The sequence below is a fragment of the Barbatula barbatula genome (assembly GCF_947034865.1).
Source record: "Barbatula barbatula genome assembly, chromosome: 24".
Taxonomy (NCBI): Eukaryota; Metazoa; Chordata; class Actinopteri; order Cypriniformes; family Nemacheilidae; genus Barbatula; species Barbatula barbatula.
In genome coordinates, this window is record NC_136787.1 from 15,881,780 (window position 1) to 15,904,877 (window position 23,098).

Genomic DNA, 23,098 nt, shown 5'->3' on the forward strand with positions numbered 1-23,098 from the left:
ATATGATAAAATATGGCATACAGGAGTATTTGTATTGTATTTTAGTTCTTATCATGTTGTGTTTTCATGCAAATGTTTCTCATCAATAGCAAGCAGTCTCATCTATAATTTGCACGCATCTTAAATGTTCACCTACGGATGGCCGGAGAGGTCGTCAAAAACCATCAGCCTGAAAAGACTTCCATTAGAAACAGGCCAAGCGCTTCGACTCTTTTGTGGCTGGCCAGAATGATTTATATTTGACAACAAAGTTCGGCCTGCTTGATCGCTCTTTGACACACGAGGGTCCGATCTGAGCCAGGACACGGAGAGATGGTTTTGTTTTATGATTTAATGTGCATTAGGTAACGGCTGTCACCTCCCTGACATCTGCTTCAGAGGTGTAAGATTCATCTCTCCATCATACACGTGCTAACACCAGTGATTCACAGCGCATACGTGCTTAAATCCGAACTGTTTCTCCAGATTCAGCGTGATGAGGTTCTCTGATCAGATAACACTGGTGTTTGAGTTGCGCGGTCATGCCGTCCCTCTGCTCATAAAATCATTTGTCATCACGTTGTGGATGATGGTGGCGTTTGAAAGGGTTCGTGATGTCCTGGGATCTTTCTGGAGATTTCTACTCCCGCCTTCATAGTTATGGTTAATGGTGTATGAAAGGGCTAAAAAACGATTGAGCCCTTTAATCTGCCAGGCGAAATGACTTTTGGTCCTCTAATCAAACAGCAGAAGACTTTCACGATGAAGATCCAGTGCCACAAATGGTTTCATTTTGGGCAAAACCTTTCACCTATGAAGAGTGATCTTGGTTTGATTTAGAGACACCTGGGCAAAGAATCATATGCGTGATATTCTTTGCAGGTGTGTGTTTTTGTTGCTAATAGGAAGCAAAGAAATCTGTACATGTTGGTTTTTCTCACGTAGATGCTAAATTTGGCAAGCTTGCACTGCTGTGAAGGGAGAGAAAGACCAGTTTTATATTATGAAATGATTCTTCCATTTATTTTGTTTTCTCAAATCCGTAACTGTAAACCCGTCATCTCCAGCTCTTGATGTTCCTCAGGTTGGATTCATGTTCCTCTCTCTCTTTTATCGCAGAGCATCTCCAGTTCCTCCGTGTTCCCTCTGGGTCCACGTGTGAGGTTTAACGTTGCCCTGGGGGCTCTAACAGCAGCGGTGAGAGCACTGTGTCCTTGTGCTCTCAGCAGGCTTTTTCTCCCCCATCAGCCCGTTCGCTGGAGCAGATTCAAATAACGCCATAAAACCGAATGCTAAATATTGGCGTTATCTCCTCCGTAATGAAATGCCCATGAAATTGATTTAATGCTGCAGCGCCTCTCTCAAGCAGCCTCTCATGGTGGAAACACAAAACAATGAGCCTCAGAGATCTAATAATTATCCCGCCCTAATCCGCCAAAGTTAATCTTTCGCAAGAACTTTGTTCCAGCGCTAACTACGGAGGAAGAGACCACTGGGAGACTGAGGATACGGTGGGGAGTGAAGGGATGGAGAAAAACAGAATAACCAACGATTCCTCCGGTGAAGGACACTTCTGCTCGGCAACAGCGAGCGGAGAGAAAGAGAGGCAGGGATGCGTGACTGACATTAGCATTAGCATACTGATTTATGTTTTGTGAAGAGATTAATGAATTTAGGAAAGAAACAGGAAATGACATGCGTTATTTACACTAGAGAGGCGACCGAGGTTTGGGATTAACACTCATTCATCAAGACCTGTTTACCCCTTTTTCTTTTGGTCTTTAGTCTTGTTTTACTGGCTGTTGCACTGTTACGTTCAGATGTTTTTCTACTAGGTTGGTAGTTGCAAACACTTTAAACATTTTAACAAAAATCGCTTATTTAAAGTGACCTTTTTGTCAGATATGGTGACCCATAGCCGAAATGTGACCTTTGCATTTAACCCATCCAGAGAGTAGTGAACACACACACAGCAAGTCGAGCAAGTATGTAAAAGATCAGTGTAAGCGTATAATGTTGATTTATAACTACAGTCTATTGACAAATGTCAATTTGACATAATTTGACGTCATTCCTGGTTAAAATAAATACAAAGTAAAAAACTGCTATGTTATGTTTTAAACAGAGATGGCGATAGAGATACAAAAGTTACGCATTACAGCTTGAAACACAATCAACAGCATGTGCAACATAAACACCCGTAATGATTTTGTTGCTGTTATTTTGGCGGCGAAAAGTGAAAACGATTTTACATCCAAGAATTCACGTTGTGAAGAAGAAAAAAAGAGTTAAATGTGAGACAGGTAATGTCAACAGCAAATGTTTCCAAATCACTGTGGAAAAATGATTCAACAGCCATCTTTGTTTTTCTTGATTTCATACATTTACATTTACGTTTAGTCATTTAGCAGACGCTTTTATCCAAAGCGACTTACAGACGAGGAAACATTGGAAGCAATTATAACAACATAGGCCACAAAATACATAAGTGCATCAAACTAGTCCATTAAAGCAAAGGAATAGCTGCATTTATTTTTCACGATAATGAGCATAATGCAACATTTTAAAATTTTCACCCTGTTTTTCTTCTTCAATACTACGCACAGGCTCATGTAAACCAGTTCTCGCTTTCAGACACCAAAATAAAAAAAACATGGTGAACAAATGACATCTTCATGTTTATGTGACAGATGTTTCACAGTGACACATGTACGATCCAAATATTGGGAGAACAGCAAAAAAATTAATTGGAACGAAAACAAACATATTTTTATAACATAATGAAGGCAGTTTCATGGCTAGTAAGAAATATTTTGGCTGGTTATTTCAAATGTATTTTGTTACCTAGCAACACCTCTTTATGGTGTTAACTGCAAAGCTGTTTTATTTGGCGGTCCAAGTGGCGCTTGATGTTCAGAATGACAGTGCGTCGATGCCCTGCGGACCTCTTTTCATATCTTTCCTGCTCTGATGAGCAGCTGTCAAAGCAGATACACGCCTTCATTAAAGTGCCGGGACTGTAATTAAGTTTGTTATGGAATAATAGTGCCGTTGTTGCGCTGGCCTGGTGGATTTCTTTAATTGGCTTTTACAATGATGATGATTATGTTTGATTTTATTGTTTGAACGTTGTGAACTTACCGCTGTCGTTAAACATGTAGATTCTTCAGCGCTCGCGGTATAACGCCAACAAATCGCGTGGCGTGAATCACAATGTCATTCAGCAGAGTTTGCATTAGTCTTTTTTGCAGTTCAGTATTTAGTAAATAATTGACTCGCAACTGATGAATTTTCATAAACACACAAGAAGATATGAGCCGTACGGGAGGGGTAGTCTGTGCTTGCATAAGCCGTGCTTTTAAATGAGAGCGCTCACAAAGTTTAATGTGCTCACACACACACACACACACACACACACACACACACACACAGTCATTACTACCTGCCATTATGGACCTTAAAGAGAGCCACATGTCCTCTGATGCTTCTCACTGAGATAATAGGCACTCCGTTACAAGTAATTAATCCCACAATCCTCTGCTCTCAGCTCTGCTATAGAGAATCATCCAGATTCCCCCCTCAACAGGCCGTCATCGCTGGCCGGTCAAGCATTCCCGGTGCCTTCTTCACGTCTTATGTCCACCGTACAAACGATCAAACTGATGTAATGTCAACTGATGTGTCTCCGTCAGCTCTATAACACATGTGGGTGGACAGGCGCCGTCATCACGTGCATTAAATCATGTGCTTTCTTCATCCTCTTGTGCTGTTCAGGGAAACAGGTACATTTGTCCTCCCGGTGGAGTGACGGGTTTTATAAATACCCATAATTCTGCACCGTCCACCTCGGGTTTAGAGCAGTACAATAAAAGGGTTTTGGCATCTCATAGAAGTCTGAAGCTTCACAGCCTACATGAGAGAAAAAAATCTTTACAAGGGTCAACGTGTTCTTGTGCTTTGTGCAATTACGACGTTGAGAGAGAGAGAGACAGCTAAAGTACATCAGAGGCCTGTTAGCTCAATAGACACGTCTCGCCAGCCGCTTTAAACGGTTTCATTTGAGTAATTATATTTGAGTTCTTTTGATTTATATGTAATTATTTGAGCGATGATGTAGCTTGTCCCCTGTGCGTGTTGCTGCAGTCTGAACGGAGCTGTTTTCCCGCAGCTGCTTTGCGCTTGTTAATGTGATTGAGACAAAGAGCATCAGTTAATCATCCTATTCTTCTCTTCAGGTTTTCCAGCGACGGCGTACGGACCCGTAGCGGCAGCTGTGGCGGCAGCGCGAGGCTCAGGTAGGGCGACCCGGGGAAGATGCGGCTACATGGCGTACCCACAGAACGCAGGGCCAGGTAAACTATCTTACCGCCTGTGTTCTGAGTAGCCACTGCCCTCCCCAGCCAAACACTCCTCAAATACACACACACTCAGCTTTAATAGTGTTATTCTATTGTCATAGTGTTTACTTAAAAGCGGTCATTTCATTTATTCACTCATCATCATTCATTTACACTATCTGACATTCTTGGATCTGGATATACACCGCAGGTCAGAGGTTAAGACCACCTGTTCGTTATTATTATTATTTCCAACTCCTCAAAACTGCACTGCAAAAAATAAACTACTTAGTATTTTAGTCTCGTTTTACAGTACTAAAGTAAAAATATTACTGTCAAGTATTATTGCTGGTTTTAAGCATTAACATACTTATGTTTCAGAAACCAAGCATTAATAACTTTTGTCAAGTTAATGTATCATTATTTCAAAATGTTTGGATATTTGTTCTGTAAAACAAGAGTGTATGCAGTTACACAGATGTAACAATGGGTCTAAAAAACTAAAGAAAATCTAAACAATATTGTATTGAAGTATATTTGTATTTTTTTATATATATATATATATATATATATAAGGTTTTATCTTTTATCATCTATGCTGGCTTCTTATTGGCTGCATTTCTTAATCACTTATTCCAAATAATTGTTTTATGAATTAGTTCAATAAAAATGTTAGTTTTGTAATGGAAAATTAATATCGCTGCTGTCCTTCTGAAACCTTGTATCTCCATATTTTGTTCTTTCTTTTTTTCTTTTCAATTTTATAAGTCACGATTTATGTTTATCACTGGGTTATGCAAATATCTAACCAATAAACGACAGTTTAAACGGTTCGAATTCTTTCCAAACAGCTAATTGGGACATCCAAGCTTTCAGAAGGACAGCAACGATATGTTTATATGTATAATAATTATATTATATTATATCTAAACAGTTAAGCATACACCTTCAGATCAGAAACAAACTTTCATCTCTTTGTCTGTCTTTACTTTCCTTACTTGAAATACATTGACATGGGCACTCGATTTACTCGCTAAGTTTAACGTTCTTATTTTTGTTTAAGAGTATTGGCCAAGTAAGACTGCACTTGTCGTGGTGATTTAAATACTCGCAGTCCTCATTTGAATGCCCTTTTCAGTGCTGTGTTCTGTGTCATAGAGAGTTTCAGTGATGCTCTGAAATATCTGTGGTATTCTCTCCGGGCCTGACAGAGAGACAGGAGAGATAGCGCTGGCTCCGCAGGGGCCTCCTCCACGGGAGTCTCGCAGCCTTCTGGAGGCTGATCTCCCAGGTGCACAAACCTGCCAGCTCGTGTGTCCAACCGATGTGCCTCGTCCTTTCCCACTCTGCTGAGACATCTCCCTCCGGATCTCTGTGTCCCTTTCATAGATGCTCTCTCAGAGGATCATGGGATGCATGTTTTTCTAGAGGTTGCGGCGTGTGGATCGATCCACCCATGATCATTACAGCGGGAAAGTCTCTCTCGCTTTTGGTTCTCCTCACCAGACTTGGTTGCTTCGCTTTCTCATCTTCTCCATCCCCCCATCTACTATTTCTGTCTTTCGTCTGGTCTTTATCTTCTCCCTCCCTGGTGAGTTGGTAGTTGTCGTGAAGCGCTAACAGATCAGTAGAAAGTGATGAGTTTGCTCAGCAGATGGAGTGCAGCGGAGGCAGTTTCTCGTATCCCGGTGGATTGTGGAAGTGTGCTGCGCTGAAGGTTCAACATTGCTGCGCTCTCTTGAATAATCAGTCCTGTGTCAGGAATTTTTTCAATGGATGACAGTTACTGCATTTAACCCCAGTGTCCTATGAAATCTGCTGCTCTTCATTTTCCCCGTCATATTATTAGCACCGCGAAACAAAACGGCGAACGGGGTCAGGTTTGTTTGTTATAATTAACAACCAGGAATATGTTAAACACGGTATGTTTTTAAGGAAGTGATGTTCTTTCTAAAGCGTTCTCCTCGTCCGGCTCCCCCAAACAGGTTAACTGGTTAGATTTGAGGAAGCAGATGAGACCAAAGCTGTGTTACGTTCTGCTCTGCTGCCGTGGGCTGCCTGCCCGCCTGCCTGGGCATGAAGATACTCCTGTTTGGCAAAACACCTCACATTATCTGAGATCATTATCCATTTCATCCCAACAAGCTCTGTGAGCCTTATAAAGCCTCTCCGCAGAGTGCCATTTTGGCTCTTGTAGAGGAGGTGAAATTAAACTGGCTGTACGGCCCCCGTGGGCTCCGGTCCCTCGCTGCCTGTGTTCCCTCTGGACGACATGTGATTAAAATCCCCCAGGCCTCCAGCAAAATAAGACAAACAGAGAACCTAAAATGCTCATCCCTGTCGCTAAGTGCTACCTTTTTGGGATTAGATTCGGTTCAGCCCCCCGTGAAAACAAAATGTCAGATCTCACTTTTAAAAACACACGGCACTTCTAAGGCTTTTTCCTGTTGTGTGCATCTACATATCACAAACTCAGTGGAAAGCATTGTAACTCAGCCATCACTAATTTAGATCTTCCGTCCTGAATTTCTGAGCACGGGGACCTGAGCGCACGCCAAAAAATAATGCCAGAATAAATCATGTGTTAAAATTCATTAGGGAAGCCTTTCTGAGCACCAAAATGACAAGACATTAAATATGTATTATTTATAAAATGTCGGCACTTACCGAAAAAAAGAGGTCTAGTGATGTTAATTAGGCAGCCGCTCGGTCAGAATGGACTGTTTTAAATGGAAAGTGAAAGCTAACTCCGGGCACGGCCGAGGCTTTTTCTCATTTTTAAATTGAATTGGAAACGGAGAGGCTAATAACAGCAGCTCTGAAATTCAAACCTAATTCGAGGGCCAAAATGACGGACTTACTGACATCCGCCATCAAGTGGCTCGTTCTGATGGCCACCGGGGATTTCGCCGTCCGTGACACTCAACGATGATGCACTCTTGAACAGCCGGCTGCGTAAAAAGCAGACACTGGTCTGTTTTATTGTGAATGTGATCGAAGGCTCTTGGATAGAGTTTGACGTGTGTTTAGCGTAGGAGAGAGAGAGAGAGGCAGTTTGAGGTCAGGTCCGTCATTTAAAGTGGTGAGCTGTTATCCACTCACAGGAAGCCGCGCTGATGACGGCATGCACGCAACAGCCGTGACTCTTCGAGCCCCCCCACCCGCCCTGTTCTTCATGAGAGAGATGGTGAGGCCGGGAGTGCGAAAGAGGGGGAGAAGGATAATTATCGCCAGAAATGAGGCTCGGCGAACGATTCGCACTGCTGGGCCCGCTGATCCGGTCGTCACGGCAACGGCGACCCACTCATTTGTTTTGCAGATGAGTAATTACATCCAATTAGACTAGCGAGAGGAAGAAAAAAGAGAAACAAATGGAAGAAGGGCTCTTTTGTTTCGCGCTGATAGCTGGAATATTAATAATTGGGCTGAAGATACGATCGGCTGTAATACTGTAACCGGGAGCTGAGGCGAGTCTTCCGCTGGTTCTCCCACACTGCTGTCGTCCTCATTTAACACATGCACTTTACACTGTAGTTCTGCACTCGGTTAAGGGAGCGAGTGTGCATGCGTGCGTTAATGGTTCCTATGGCATTGACACAGATGTTGACACCATTCCAACATCAGTCATAAGAGTGAATGCAAGACTGCTGTGATATAGAGGGTAGTCCAAATTAAATTAAACAAAATTGCTCATACTCATTTAATTACAGTACATAAGTTCATAAAACTTAATTTATTGTCCCGGTTATTTACATTTAGGCATTTGGCAGACGCTTTTATCCAAAGCGACTTACAAAGCATTATCCTATACATTTATACATAGGTATCTGCAATCCCCTGGGATTAAACCCTCAACCTTGCGTTGTTAAGACAATGCTCTTACCACTGAGCTACAGGAAAGTGTTATTCCAAACCTGTTTGACTTCTTCTGAGCACAAAAGAAGATATTTTGAAGAATGTCGGTAACCAAACAACATTGACCCCATTGACTGCCGTTGTATGGACATAAAACCACTGAGACATTTCCCAAAATATCTTCTTCCGTCTTTCACAGAAAAACAAATCATATATAGGTTTTGAGGGTGAATCAATTATGACTCGCTTTTAATTTTTGGGGAAACTTTCCCTTTAAAATCCAGTGTAAAAACTTCACAATCAAACTTCAGCAATTGCTTTTTGTTTCCTTATTCCCAGATTGCAGTAAAGCAAGAAACAGTGAGACCTTCAGTTTCGGCTCCAAGAGCTCTGAGCTTTGGTGGAATAGTGTTATTGATGAAACGTTACAGCAGATGTGTGTACTACTAAAACACAGCGTTTGATTGGTGTTCATTAGCGAGCTGCTAATTTGCACACATATTGCAGCATGGCGACAAAATGCATTTCAGCGCAAGACAACCGCATCGTCCCAGCCCCTCGAGGAGACGCCCGCCGCCTCCCGAAAAACCCGTTTGGCTGTTGTTTTACAAAGATCAGAGGAAAGCTATTATTTCTCCAACTTTGATGTCAGAGAAACGTTGCCCTCTCCGTTTTTCAAGTGAAAGTAAATCATTTGTACGCTCTGAAAAGAAAATGAGCAGGGGAAGATAATCAGGCGACAGCTCGCTCCCAGATGGCTGCTTCTGCCATCTTGCCATCCGACTGGAGAGCTCTTTTCTGCCTCATTTTATTCATATCCTTTAACACTGATGGCACTATCATTAGAGGCAATCTACCTGAACAATAAAGGTAATTTTCCTTGCCTTTATTAGATAAGACCTTCCCGACTGAGCGCCTTGTGCAGCTGAGGGCTAATTGTCCATGTCAGCGTAAACAAAGCGCCTATGTACATCCGTTGTGTGTGTGAATGTCTGCTTTGTGTACCGTCGCTCCTGGTATCCTGTAATCGGCGGAATTAGGCAGATGGAACAGGAAGCTGCCATTGTGGCGTTTTGGCGATCTCCTCATTCGTGGAATGCGCACGGCGAGGTTCCGGGCGGGAGGGTTACCCCGTTCGCCAGCCTGTGCCCCGCTCGCCCGTTTTAACAAATGGAGGAGCTTTCGCAGAGGTCGACTGTTGTTTGTTGTTAAAGATCTAATTAGAGAGTGCAGAACAGACAGGAAGCTTGTCTAATTAGCGGCAAACACAAAAGCCACTTTGAAATTCAAGGGCGACTGGCGATTAGAATGCACGCCGAACGAAATGGATTAGGACGGAAAAGGGTGCCCGGCCTTTGTTTTGCTGTTGTGGTGTTGTTTCTTGACTGTAAGTGGAGGGCTGAATGTTGAGAGAAAGCGTGAAAGTCAGTTTAGAACAACAGAGCAGGTGGAGTGAGAAGAGATATAAAGGTCCAAAAGATTTGGAAGTTACTGTAGGAATCTTCTAAATAAATGGTTAGTTAAATGTTTAGTTTTCTTTAAGTGACCCGGAATGACCTCACTGTTTGAAAAGTTTGCCTCCATTTCATCATCCATGTATAAATACAATTGCAGGTTACTTTATGTACTTTTCTTTACGTGTGTTCACATCAGACTGACATTTCCTGCAAAATCGTACCCGACAGCTCAAATAAAAGTTATATCATTTCCTTTTTTTTATATTTATATTTTTAACTAAATATAATATTATTTATCATTATAAATTTTACTTTGTAAATCATGTTACGGTTAGGAGACAGTCTTCCTACCCGACAGTTCAAATTATAATAATATATATTTATTATAATTATATTTAGTTTTTTTATAATTGACTTTTTTATGTTATATACAGTATATTTTTATCGTATAATTATAACTTTACAGTTGTTAATTGCAATAAGGCATGGGTTTATATTATTTTATGTTTTTATTTTATAAATAAATGTAATATATCATTTAGATTTTATTATAACTTTACTCTTAAGGAAACCGTTTGAAACAGCACATTCTTACTAGCCACATCTGTATCTCATATATATATATATATATATATATATATATAAATGTAATTTTTTTAACAAGTTTAATATGTATTTTTATTACTTTTTAATTTTACTCTTGTGAATTTGGTTAAAGTAAGGCGACAGTTTTAAACACAAAATATTTGTAAGAAATGATTACAGTAAGCAGTCAGTATTGGAGCCGAGCCATCACTCAGGCATTGAGCGTAATATGACAGGCAGGCGTTTGCCCACAAACCGTAGACGGCGAGGGGAAACTGCAGCACTTGATGACTGAGAAACTACTTAGAGCTTCAGATTACTCTTGGCAGCTGTTGAGGGCGTCATCAGCACTGTGATGTTCAGCGAGACTTCAGGCCGCTCCTGCAGGTCACAGACCCCGATGAAATGCAAACATTCAGCAGGGGAGATGGGAGATGAAAGGCCGTGTGGCGGATCTTGGCTTTCCTTGATTGAATCGTCTGCAGTTGCAAAAGGGGGATTACGATGTTCAACGCCATCTAGATAGCAACCCCACATGCTCAGTTATAAAAACCAGCTATACATGTTATTTGTCATTATACTGTAAATCAGTGTATTCTTTAACTATTGTTTGACCACACACAGATTTGCTCTAAAATTCACATGTTTTCAGGATAATTGGTGTCTGCCCATAAACCCATCATTCCAAGATGGAGTCTCACCTCATTTCTGAGTTCATCCATTTCCTACTGCATTTCTGTTAGAGTATACGCACATCATAGAAACACCTGTCCTCTCAATGATGGTGTCCCACCTCCTCTGTGTCCCCTCTATCTCTTAGGGTTCCCCGACTACAGCTTTTATTCTGGGCCCGGTGATCAGCGGGCCGCTCCCTGTTCCTTTGCCGACTTTGCCACCCTGGGGCCCCATACGGGTCAGATGCTTCAAAGCGAGCACGTCACCTCCACCTGCAACTCGCCCTCCCAACATCACCCAAGCCCGGACCACTTTAAGAGCTCAGGTGTGTATTGCGCACTTGTAATGATACACCCCTTATCACTATAAGAAGACTTTTTCAAACAAAACCAGCACATTGCATGCTGTACAGTATGACCATCTATTTCACTTTTTCACTTCCGCATGATGCATGCCAATCACATTAAAGTGAACTATTGAATTTCAGCAAATGTAGAAATGACCAGACCTGGTATTTTAAGCTGGTCTCTGTATTAAGATGTGCATGGTTCATATAATTTGCATGTGGATATGTATATATGTCTCTTCATACTACGTGTTTATTGTGAGATGCTCGTATAATACCCTTACTGGAGAAAAATAGACTTGAATCCCTCCAGTAACTGTTTGAATATGTGGACCACAGATACGAGTCAAGTCTCTCCCGTCCCTCTCTCGCTCTATAGTCATGCATTATGGCACTCATGTGTGGTACTCTTCTAATCGCTGTGGTGATATGGCTCGAGTGAGGCCAGGTGTTGGGGTTCTTTGGGTTTTGGCTCCTTCTGTCTTACTTCTCTCGCCTCATTTCACTTGGCAGGCAACAAGAGAATGTTTGTAGTCTTCTGCTGTACACCAATGATCTCATAGATTGGACATGGGGTTGACTCATGCAGGTACTTCCACCGAGAACTTGCGATTTTATTAGAATTACTAGAAAGTATGCACAATATCGAGCTCCCGCTCTTACAATTCAAAGATGCACGTTGTTTTCTTCTTTATTGTATCTACTATTACCAAAATATAACTTTAAACCAACTTTCACCAAGCCCTTTTACTTTTCAACTCCTCGCCTATATGTGCTAATAGTTTAGAGACCACTTTTTTTTACAGTCAGTTCTCCTTCATTTTTTTTTTTTTTTCACATTGAATATTGTCTTTCCTTGAATATTGCTTCTCACTAAATAAGTCAATTTGCAGAAGCAAACACCATTTTGTGTTAAGATCTAAGATCTGTAAAATACATTTAGCAGTGAACATTCTCTCTTTCGATGTTTTGTGCAGTAGTCTGAAGTTCATCCGTCTGTTTGTTCATATGATCAAACATTGATTTGCTGGAGGTTTTGTTGTTATTGGGGTTCCACTTTTCCAACAGCGGTCTTTTATTTGTCTGATGGTTCAAGATTTGAACTTGAACCAGACAAACCAAAAAACATCTCTCTCTTTTCTCTTTTGTGTTTTGCCTTTGAAAGTCGAAACTCATCTATCCGTTCACAGCAATAAATGACCCTAATATTGCTCTCCGTGTAGAGGGAACGCTCCATTATGAGGATCTGAAATCCTCCTGTACATTTGTTACAGTCTTTCAGGGGTCGATGCTGACGATATCGGTGTAGTTTTGCGTGCACTCTGAGAAAAGGAGAATGTCTGCATCACCGTCCCAGCAAAGCAGTTTGTTATCTCGCCGCCGGATGTGAAGGGTGACATCAATTAAACAGAGCGCTGGGAGCCGATGCAGGACAGATGAGTCACCTGCGTCTTAAAAACACACGGCGTAATCGCGGGCCGGCGGGTTTAATTAGCATGGCTGCTGCTAAGCTACCAGTCAAAGCCAATAAATGTAAGTCATGTTTAGCTATTAAAGCTAATAGCAGTAACGGTTTAGCCCCAGGGTTTAATTTGAAGCATAAATCCTTTTTCTGGCAGAGAGAGAGAGGACAGGACTCATCTCAACAGAATCCAGCAATTATACGGAATAAAGATTACAGTACAAACACAAAACGCTTGTGAAAGCGCAGTAAGCCGCAGGACTGAGATAAGACACATTGGACTTTTCTGGAGAGGTAGTTAGTGCCGTCTGTTCTTACTAATTTGACACAATCTATATAACCTAATTGACAACATGGCAGTATTTAACTAAATATTAATTTTAAAACAAAGTATGTGCGTACCTAAACAAATTTTTACGTGCGACTAGCTGTTTTGAGTTTTCTGTAGTCTGACACTTATGATTTTGTGAATAACTTTGTGGCACATGCTTTATTTTCTCCTGGTTTATATATGCTGGATTTACTCGAGCGGTGGAATTGCCACGTGGCAGCCGCCTCTAAGCCCATGTGTATGCCATTCACATAAAGATCAAATATTTGTATCTTGGGGTGCGCATGCCGCAAAGAGCCGTGCCCGTGGAAGTTGCAGGATTTTGGATCCACGAAGCGGCACGCGTTTTTCCGCTTACCGCATGTTCCCTTTGAAAATGAACTGGACTGACGCAACTGCCGCATAACGTGTGAATCCATAATGCTTCGTTTATAATGCTTTACACACCTCTGAACACCTAGATATGTATTTTATGTATTTCGCTCTGTTATGAGGAACTAAAATCCTCCCGTACATTTGTTACAGTCTTTCAGGGGTCGATGCTATCGGTGTTTAGTTTTGCATGCGCTCTCAGAAAAGGAGAACGTCTGCATCACCGTCCTAGCAAATGCCCTTTGTCATATATTTTCCAATAATTTTCTCCACTAAAATCGTTTTGTAGCCCTAGCGGCTGAAAGTTGATCAGAAATGTGTGTGTGTGTGTGTGTGTCCTGTACAGGTGCTAATCCTCCTCGGCCATTAGGTTTCCCCGGTGCCAACAGTCCGGGACCCGTGGCAGACCTGTACGGCCCCAGCAGTCAGGACTCAGCTGTGGGAAATTACATCAGCGCTGCCAGCCCCCAATCGGCCTCCGGGTTCAATCACAGTATTGCAGTGAGTAACGCTCTCTGAGTCGCCCTCTGCCGCTTCTGAATCCCTAAATACAGAGACATTACAGTTTTGTTTTATTATATTTTCTCCAGGCTTAAAAGTCAGTATCTGATTGGCTGTTTGTTTTCCCCCATCAAACGTTGGGTAGTCAGCGCATCAATTGAGAACTGAAGTCCTGATATACCAGAGGAATTAGTTCCGTTCGGAAATCCATCGAGTCACGAACCTTAGTTAGACTGACAGCTCGCTTGTCACAATGTTTTGTTTGGGGAATAAAAGCGTCACAAACAGGTTCGAGGATGTGAAAAGCTTCCACGCTTGGAAATCAGCAAATTGTCAAAATCAGATGTCCCTGTAACTAGCAGATGCTCTGACACCATCGCCAAACAAAAGCCTTGCGTTGCACAAAAGTTGCTTTAATTGGCTTTTGGTGGGGAGCTCACGGATTGTGTCTGCAGATGTCACGGGCGTCAGGTTGCAGCTCGGTCTGGGCGCAGATCTCATTTTGAAGAAGAAAGCGTTTATAGTGAGATGCCAAATTGAAATGAAATTATTCAGCCTGTTCCGCGAAAAAGCACAGATTTTAATTTATGCTTGTGTTTGCAGTGAATTCCTCCTGTTCTTGTCTTCTATATGTTTATATGATGTTAATTACATTATCAGACTCGTCCAAAACCCATGAATGAGCATTTATATGTTTTAAATGTTAAAGAATGGTTTATGATTCTCACTGTTGCTCATTTATTGCTTTAGATTTTCACAAAACACTTCATTGATGGCATGAATATTAACTGCTGTCTGGAAACAGAAATGAGAAAAACTGATCTTTTCTACTTCATTGCTGCCTCCTTGCAACTAAACAAAACCCGTCACCGCACAATCTCATAACTTTATTCACCCACATTAGCGCAGTTCTGAGCGAGTGCCGTTTTGTGCCGTGCGATTAATTCTAAATTTAGCGCGAGTTAGTTCAGCTGGACTGATAGATGTGTGTTTAGCTCTCGATGTCTCAGTGCAGAACATTAACACAGGAAATGACGCAGAACTAAAATGCTCGTCTCCATTTATTTCACTGACACGTGTCATCGGTTCACCTCCTACTGGAACCCCCCTCTCTCTTTCGCTCTCGCTCTTAAACTTGTCTTGTAGTATCAACACACGGCTCATATGAAATAAAGTTTAAAACCCACGATCCTTAATTGAGGAAATGTGGAAGAAAAGCCAATATAAACTCCCGAAAGCCTTTCCTTCCTGTCCTCTATCGTGCCGGGTTAGACTGACTTTGATTTATTCGTATGGATTAGACAGATCCGCTCCTGCCATGCACACAATAGGCCGATGACAGGCCCGATAAGCGGCCGTGTTTCTCAGAAAGGCTTGTTGACAGTTTGCCGTTTGCCCTCTAAATCAGCCATGTGGGTTTGCGAGTTCACAAACGGTGTGGGACAATGGTCAGGATTTATTTATTAAGCGCTGATCAGCTTCACAGAGGAAGGATCAAGGCCTGTGCTTTTCATCGGATTCATTTTCTTTACTTTTTAAAGATTTCAAGTTGCTTTGACATGGATTGTGGGTCATAGTTTTATTTGTGTTTTACTTGCGTTTGTCCACACTGGGCCTAGAGGTATAATATGCTTTTATAAGTGCGATAAAAAGTTTGAGGAATATTACAGACAATATATTTTGTACGACAAATTTGTGTTTAGAGTTGCCGCGGCATATAAAAGTCATTAAATATAATAAACTACATTTATTATTTTTCAGTAAATGCAGTGTATCTGAATGCTTTTAAAACCAAAACGCAGCTCTAAGGTCAAAGCATCAGACCTCATTCTGGGTAGTGGCATCCAAAACACCTGATTGTCATCTTAGCGGCGTTGTCTCTCTCTCTCTATCCATGAAATGATGTGGTTTCATTGGCACTTTCATCAGCATTATTCTTGAATAAATGTTCTCTTTCAAAGTGGACTTTTTGATTTTATGCACAAGTGAATAATGGCTTTCAATGACTGTTCATCGAAGAGTAAAGTGTGAATTATTCTGTTATGTTAATCTGTCAATGTGTAGAATGGCCGCTTGAATGCTTTTTTACGCTGCTTGAATGATTCTGTTCATCAAATGGCTTACATGTTATCTCTGTGTTTTCAGGGCCCTTTGATTGCAACAGCATTTACAAATGGATACCACTGAAAGCCCACCGGAGATACGGCACCATCTCATTGGAGGTATCGAGTCTTTTATCTAATCTGTTTCACTCGTGGCACACTGATACACATAAATCCAGATATTTGTGCCGTTCATAAAATCAATCATAGTTGTTTTCAAGACAACATTAGTGTTTGTAGTTTCCTAACATGTCCTCTCTGATTCACCAGATATCATCTGCAGGCTCTTGGACAGTGGCCGGAGTCTCTGATTGGCTCATGTACAGTTGATCTCATCAGACTTCAAGCACTACAGGTTCTGATTGGTGAAAAAAATGAGGGTGGTGGAACCAAAAACATCTCAGAACACATCGCAACTGCTGTAACCATAACCCCGCCCTCCTATCACTGCAGGACTCCTCCCGTTTTAATTTTCTGCTTTTTTAATTTGTTAATTTGGCTTTTAATCGAGAAATATACTTTCTACTGTTTAGCGTAGATTACGTCTCAAGTAATTTTTTGGCTTTAAAGTTGTTTTTACTCAGTTTTAGTGCCAGCTGATGTGAGAATCGAAATTTAAGGCTGTATTTTTTTGCGCACACATGGACAGACCCCACTTGAAGAATTCAAAAAGAATACAAAGTAATATTAGTAGCTGTTTTTAATTCTTGTGAAGTCTCATTGTTGATCATAATGACCTATTTTTGGGCAATACAGAGGGAGAGGACTCCAATATTTTTATGGTCCTTTTTATATATATATCTATCTATCTATCTATCTGTGTTGTTGTTCTTGTCATTTAGGAAGAAAGAAGTATACCGCAACATTTTTCTTTTCAAATGAAAACATTGTGGCTTGAAATATAAGATAAATGTAAATATACTTCACTGCAAATATTCAGTTTAGGCATATGTTTCTGACGGTGTGTCAAACAAATACATCGCGGGGTGCAAGAAACTGACTGTACAGGGCAAAAAAAAAGATTTTTCAATTACTTTAAACAATCTGAATCATTTCACAGGTGGAAAACCAGCATATTCCTGTAAACTTTAGATTATTGGAGCTGCATCTGTTTTCATTTGCTGTGGAGTTTCAGAAAGAACAAAACTCCCATCCAAAGCACACTGTGTGTAGTGCAACAAAAGGACTTGACATTTTTCTGTGTTCTGCACATTCTGACACTTTTATACTCCTGAGAAGAAAATAATCTTACTATGTTGTCTGTTGTTGTTAATGTTGTCTAACAGAGGAAATTCCTCTTGATTTTGGAACTTATTGTGGACTACGTGAACAAAGCGGTTTATTGCTTTTTTTGGCTGAAGAAAGCGAGCATTTTTGAGAATCATACCTCAGACCTGTGAGAGAGAGAGCAAGCGTGCAGATGGAGTGTACAGAGAAAGCTTTGCACTTTGTACTAAAGAACGACGGTTTTCTCTTTGCACATGCTGGCTGTCACGAGTGACCTTACGGAAATTTGATGTATGAAAAATTGTTCAGTGAATGTTGCTTTTATTTTTCTGCCGCTGGCGTCCGGGACGCAGGTTGAGAGCAGGCCAAACGAAAAGCAATCTATTACTGGTGTGCTCAGATTTCATTTCAAGGATATAGCCAACGTTTTATCTGAAATATTGACGTATTTTAATATACAGCCAGTTAAAGACAAAAAAAGTTGACCTGAAACCTGAGCTGCTGTTTTGATTTCTTTGACGTTTATTAATGGTTTAGGTCAAACGCGTATATAAAATGCTGTTTTTTAATGTTAATGATCTTCTATGTATATTCTGATGTAAATGTGTCTTTTTTCCTGCTGCGGATGTAAACTGTTTTGTTTTAGGAATTCTGTTTTATTTGGTGTAGTCTGGTGTTCAGAGGCACACATGCTAAACACTGAAGCCTCTTAAATTTCCAGTCACGTAATAATATTTAAACACACGGAAGGAACAGAATGAGGGACGAAAATTGTTGTAATGTTCAAATGTAAAAGAAAAATGTAATACAAAACATTAAAAAAAGACAGAGAATGTGTTTGTTCAATAATTGTGTTCTTTATTCTGAGTATTTGGGGCTGTTGGTTATAAACGGGAAATATTATATCTACACTTGTACTGAGGAAACTACTTTGAAACTACAATCAACTTACAAGTTATAAAGTAACTCGACTTCCCTCAGGAGCTGTCTACACTGAAGGAAATCTTTAATCTTCAATTTATCAAATATAATAGCCATTTATTTTGCAGACAGCAAAATGTTTTATTTGTGCAATAAGCACCACACTCAAATTCAATTTACTCAATAAATAGCAAAAGTATTTTAGTAAAACTATAAAACAGCTTTTTAAATGAGTGCTAAAGTTTGTCGAGTGATGAATTGCAGCATTTACATAAATATTTTACTTACTGTAGAACAAAATACGGTAACCTCATAGGGGCTCAGGTAAATAGTTTCTTTAAACAGGTCCTGCGCAAACAAAGTCCGATTTAGTTTACGTGTAAAATATTTGTATCAGTTTTCTTTAATTAGGATTTCCCAAAAGCTGCGCAAAGCATTGAGGAGAGTGTTTCTCTTGATCTGTTGTGTCTGTATGTAATCGCAACAGATGCCATTTAAACATATAAATAAATAGGAGCATTTTACTATACTATTGTACTGTACTGTATTCCATATGCTGGTACACAGACATATTCTTGCTGTTGAAAGTCTGTTGGAATATAAGACATCGCTGTATGGCAGTGAGATGTACCTGACGTTTGTCCTTTCCGTGACTTGCCTCTGATAATCCTTCTCATACTGACTTCTGTTTTCTCATGACTGATGTTGTATTACCGGAGACGGATGGAGCTCACAGATAACTGTACACCTATCCTCTTGTACTGCTTGTTTGTGCTTCGTGTAAAATCAGAATTATTAAATAACATCAAATGAGAGTCAAATACGCCGGTTGAGATGTTACATCCCAAACTGAGAAAGTATACTGACATATTTGTGATGTCAACAGATGAGACAAATAAAAAAAACGTTTGTTTGGGAGTTAATCAATATTTTTAGTACAGTATTAAAAACTCACAGTATTCGATGGAGAATACACATATGGTTTAGTGTGTACAAATGTATGCGGTATTATATTAAATATATAAGTATAACATTTTTCAAATAAATGCATTTCTTATAAGGGGTCCATACAGCTGCTTGTTTAAAAAAGAAAAGAAAAGAATGAATGTCCTTTGATAGCGATTATGGTCATACATCAGCATCCATCAACCCCAGCCAATGATTCTCCTGAGGGTTCAGATGGTCTGAAGGTTTGGAGACACGTGGGGTTTGAGTGGCCCTGCATTTCAGACCTGTAACTATATTTGGCCACGTCTGTCCCATCAGCTCTGACTCATAAAGTGGACGTCACCGGCTGTCTCAACTCAGCAGATGACCCATATCCCTGTCAAGATCCCATCATCCTTCCTCAACCAGACCGCTGTCTTTACCCTCCATTCCCCATGAAATCAAAATGGGAGTTTTATGGCTTTTAGTATGAATATGTTAGTGTGCTTCAAAACAATGGCAAACTTCACATTTAGATTTAGAACTCACTTTTGCCTTTAAACAAATACAAATATGGCATTCTCATCAAATGCCAGGTCTATTTCAATACTCGTTTCACCCACAAAACACATCATGATCTTGAGCTTGTCAAGGTTCCCAGGCAGACCGCAGAGCATAATCGACCAAAACAAAGCTCATTTCCTGAAAACATGATACTGATCAATGATGAGTCTGCAGACACACACTAAGCACACATCAAACTGCCTCCATCTTATTTGGACTCCTTTACTGTTAATGGCAACACAGCAAATCACTGACCTTCCAGAATCTGTCGTCCATAAGGGTTTGACATAGACTTTCAGACTGGGTTTAACTCAATCATCTTTTTCCGGCTGACTAGAAAATAATTTCAGTTTGGAATCAGATTTAATCCGCAATGCTACACTTGTCTGCAGAATTCAGATTAATTTCATTTTGTGCTTTACATTCCATTTTATAATGCAAAAGACTCTTGTAGGAGTACTGTCTGCAGCTTGCTTTCATTGTTTCAATGGTATATGCACATCGACAGGTCTTCTGAGCTCTGTTTAGTGTTTCTCTAAACAGATGTACATTTGTTGTGAAGCTTGTGTCATTCATTACTACTTATTTGTGGGCTTGTGTTGTACCTAAAGGACCTCTTCACATACAACAAATGCCACATCACAAATGATATCTCCATGGATCTTCTGGAATAAAACTGTCCTTTTTCATTTTAGATATACTCAAAATTTCCTTCCCAGTCAAATAAGACCATTTATCTCTAAAGTAACCAAAAAGAATGAATGTTCTTTACGTCTTACATTTCTTCATTCAGCAGATGATCCAAAGTGTGTTTCATCATAATTTATCAGTTTTCTACTATTATTTTATGCCCACACTATTAATTTAAGTAATTTAATAAGAACATCCACCTCGGATCTGGTGTTGATGAATTTGGATCAGTGACGTAAAAAAATTATATTTCTAAAAACTGGAAGAGCAACAATACATATCCTGCAAGAGGATCTCGATCTCAGGAAGGAAATCTTATTTAATAACAGGGCAACGTATAATCTGACCCCTTCAAATGGACTTTTATTCTGTGACATCGGTCACAGGTTTTACAGGCAGAACCAACAGAGCCGTTCAGACATGTAAAGTATTTTCTCAACTGGCTCATTCATGTGGTCTGTAATAACATTTTCTACCTCATGAATTTTGGTGAATTTGAAATGAATATCTTCATAAATGGATATTAAAGCTTGAGCTGTGCTTTGCCGCTGGAGAATAATAGAAATGCACATTTTGCTTAAACCGAACAATAACTCTCGTTAAATAATCCGCCGAGATATAAAAGCTAATTCCACGCATAACTTCATTAGCTTCAGAAATATGATCGATAGATAAAATACATGCCTCTCATATATATTCCATCAAACCGGCTTTATTATTAAAATTTCATCTCTTTGGCTTGACCAAAATAGCTGTACAGTATTAACTACAGATGGGACATGTGCACGCCTATAGACTCATTCATTTAGTCAAGATGACAGGTCAAATATACCATTCTGTCAGTGATAAAGATCCTTCATCCTGCTCCGATATCTCCACTACTGTTCTGTTTAATAATATCATTCAAAGCTCACAGGGAGCATATTAGATTTAATCTCAAATATGAGAAAACAAATACCCTCCCTTCATTAAAAGCGAAATTTTGGTCTTTTCTTGTGTGTACTAATGTTCTTCGAACCATTTTTCTTTAAATGATACCCAGTTATTCTTATTATACCCAGTCAGCACAAAAAGTTCATCCCATGCTCATTGTTTGCATTCGTGAGATGCTAAAAAACTCCACGGAGATTTCAAACGATGTCCGTAACTTGAATTTAATGACTTTCAATTCCCAAAATGTAATTTATGGGAATATAATGGCTATATGATGCATACTGTGAAAAACGATTCCGCATGAATTAACGTTGGTGATTTTAATCAATACAATCTTCTACAACAGAAAAGTAATCGACACATTACTCTCAGAGAACCTACGGTACGCGACAGCAAAACGCATTTTTCGATGTCACTATTTCTCTATGAACTCATGTTGAGAGTCTCTACAGGCCCACTGTGGTGAGATTTGCATATCCAGGTGGCATACAGTAAGCGTATCGTGAGACTTGTTCTATTCCAGCTCAGCGTGTCTTGATGGGTCTCCTGGTCCTGTGGCGACTGCGCTCAACGCCGCGTCTAAAATTTCAGAACGCTAACTGCTCAAGTGCGGCACGGCCAAGTTCATTCGACACCAAGCTGCGGCGCCCGCCAGGAGTTCTCCTTTAAAACGCTAAAGAGGCGTGCCCAATCTGGCGGCTGAATATTCATGAGGCTGTTCCAGTCGGATCAGCTGCGGCTCTGATGTGTTTATGAGTTTCCCATGGTAAAGGTACGTGGGAGGCGAGCGGACCTCGCGGTAACTCGGCTCTCGTGAACGGTAATTAAGCGCCAGTCTGAAGCTCAGGCTTAATTAGCAATTAACGCCGTGTTTGATGAGGGTGAGCGTGTCAGGTCTATGTTTAGAATACATTAAGGTAAATAAGCAGACAGAGTGCATCACAAACATATTCTGCTTAAGTACTTCAAAGCAGATGGGAATGTTTGGCTAACACATGCCGGATAATATGTGTGCTTGCTTTACTGTGGCAAACCTCAGGAGGGGATGTTTAAGCCACTTTCTAACCTTTACGCTGTTAGACTAGATGAGTTCTTCAAGTAGTTGGCAATACACGTGTTTACAGTTGAACTTACTTACAAGGATTAACTATTACTCTGTCATAACAGTAGCTTCCAGATGGAACATTTTATAATTATTGCTTGAAATTTCTCTTCAAATTGTTTGAGAAAGAAAAATAAATGATACGATTTTTTCAAATACATTCAATATGGAGGTATAAAAGAATTGTATATCGCATGGGTAAAACAATCTGGATCTGGGTAAATTTAAGTATCATATGTATATACTTTTAAATGCAGACTTGGCAAGTCTCGGCTAACTTTATGACTTAATTGAGATGAGATCTCTTCTGAAACTCTAATGGAGACATTTGTGAAATTTCTGGCTCTGCTTCTCATGAGAAATATCTGAAAGGCTTTCGCATTCAGTGGAGTCGCAAAGGTTTTCATTTGCTCTTCCTTTAATTTCACTGATGTCTAGAAGAAATTATTGAGATATTAAAGAGATCTCAGCTGTGATTTTTATTTCATATGGGTGGCCAGAAAGACAAAACTGATTCTGTTTCACAAAATGTTCTTTATGTTGAAAAAAACACAGGAAAGAGTATAGTAAAAAATTGTATGTAAGATCACAAAATAAGACAAAATTAGACCTAAACAGTTTCAACAAATGAAATTTCCTAAATCACAACTAATAAGATCTCCCTATTTTTCATAAATATTTACTCAGTAACTTTCAATCAAAGTCACTGAGTGCAGCTGTGACGGGTCAGCG

General features: G+C 40.1%; 1 protein-coding gene across 3 annotated transcripts in view; it reads left to right on the top strand.

Annotated features, from left to right (window-relative positions):
- The window catches only part of msi2a (musashi RNA-binding protein 2a), a 111,226-nt gene extending 93,153 nt beyond the window's left edge, over positions 1–18,073 (top strand). For 2 of the 3 annotated variants that reach the window (XM_079449134.1, XM_079449135.1), the window contains exons 11-15: positions 4,215–4,274; positions 11,034–11,213; positions 13,746–13,900; positions 16,046–16,122; positions 16,273–18,073. In XM_079449134.1, coding sequence (XP_079305260.1) covers positions 4,215–4,274; positions 11,034–11,213; positions 13,746–13,900; positions 16,046–16,087 — 437 coding nt within the window. In that variant the 3' untranslated portion in view covers positions 16,088–16,122; positions 16,273–18,073. Of the gene's footprint in view, positions 1–4,214; positions 4,332–11,033; positions 11,214–13,745; positions 13,901–16,045; positions 16,123–16,272 lie in introns of all 3 variants that reach the window. The other variant, XM_079449133.1, reaches the window with a different exon arrangement.
- Positions 18,074–23,098: the final 5,025 nt, after the last annotated feature.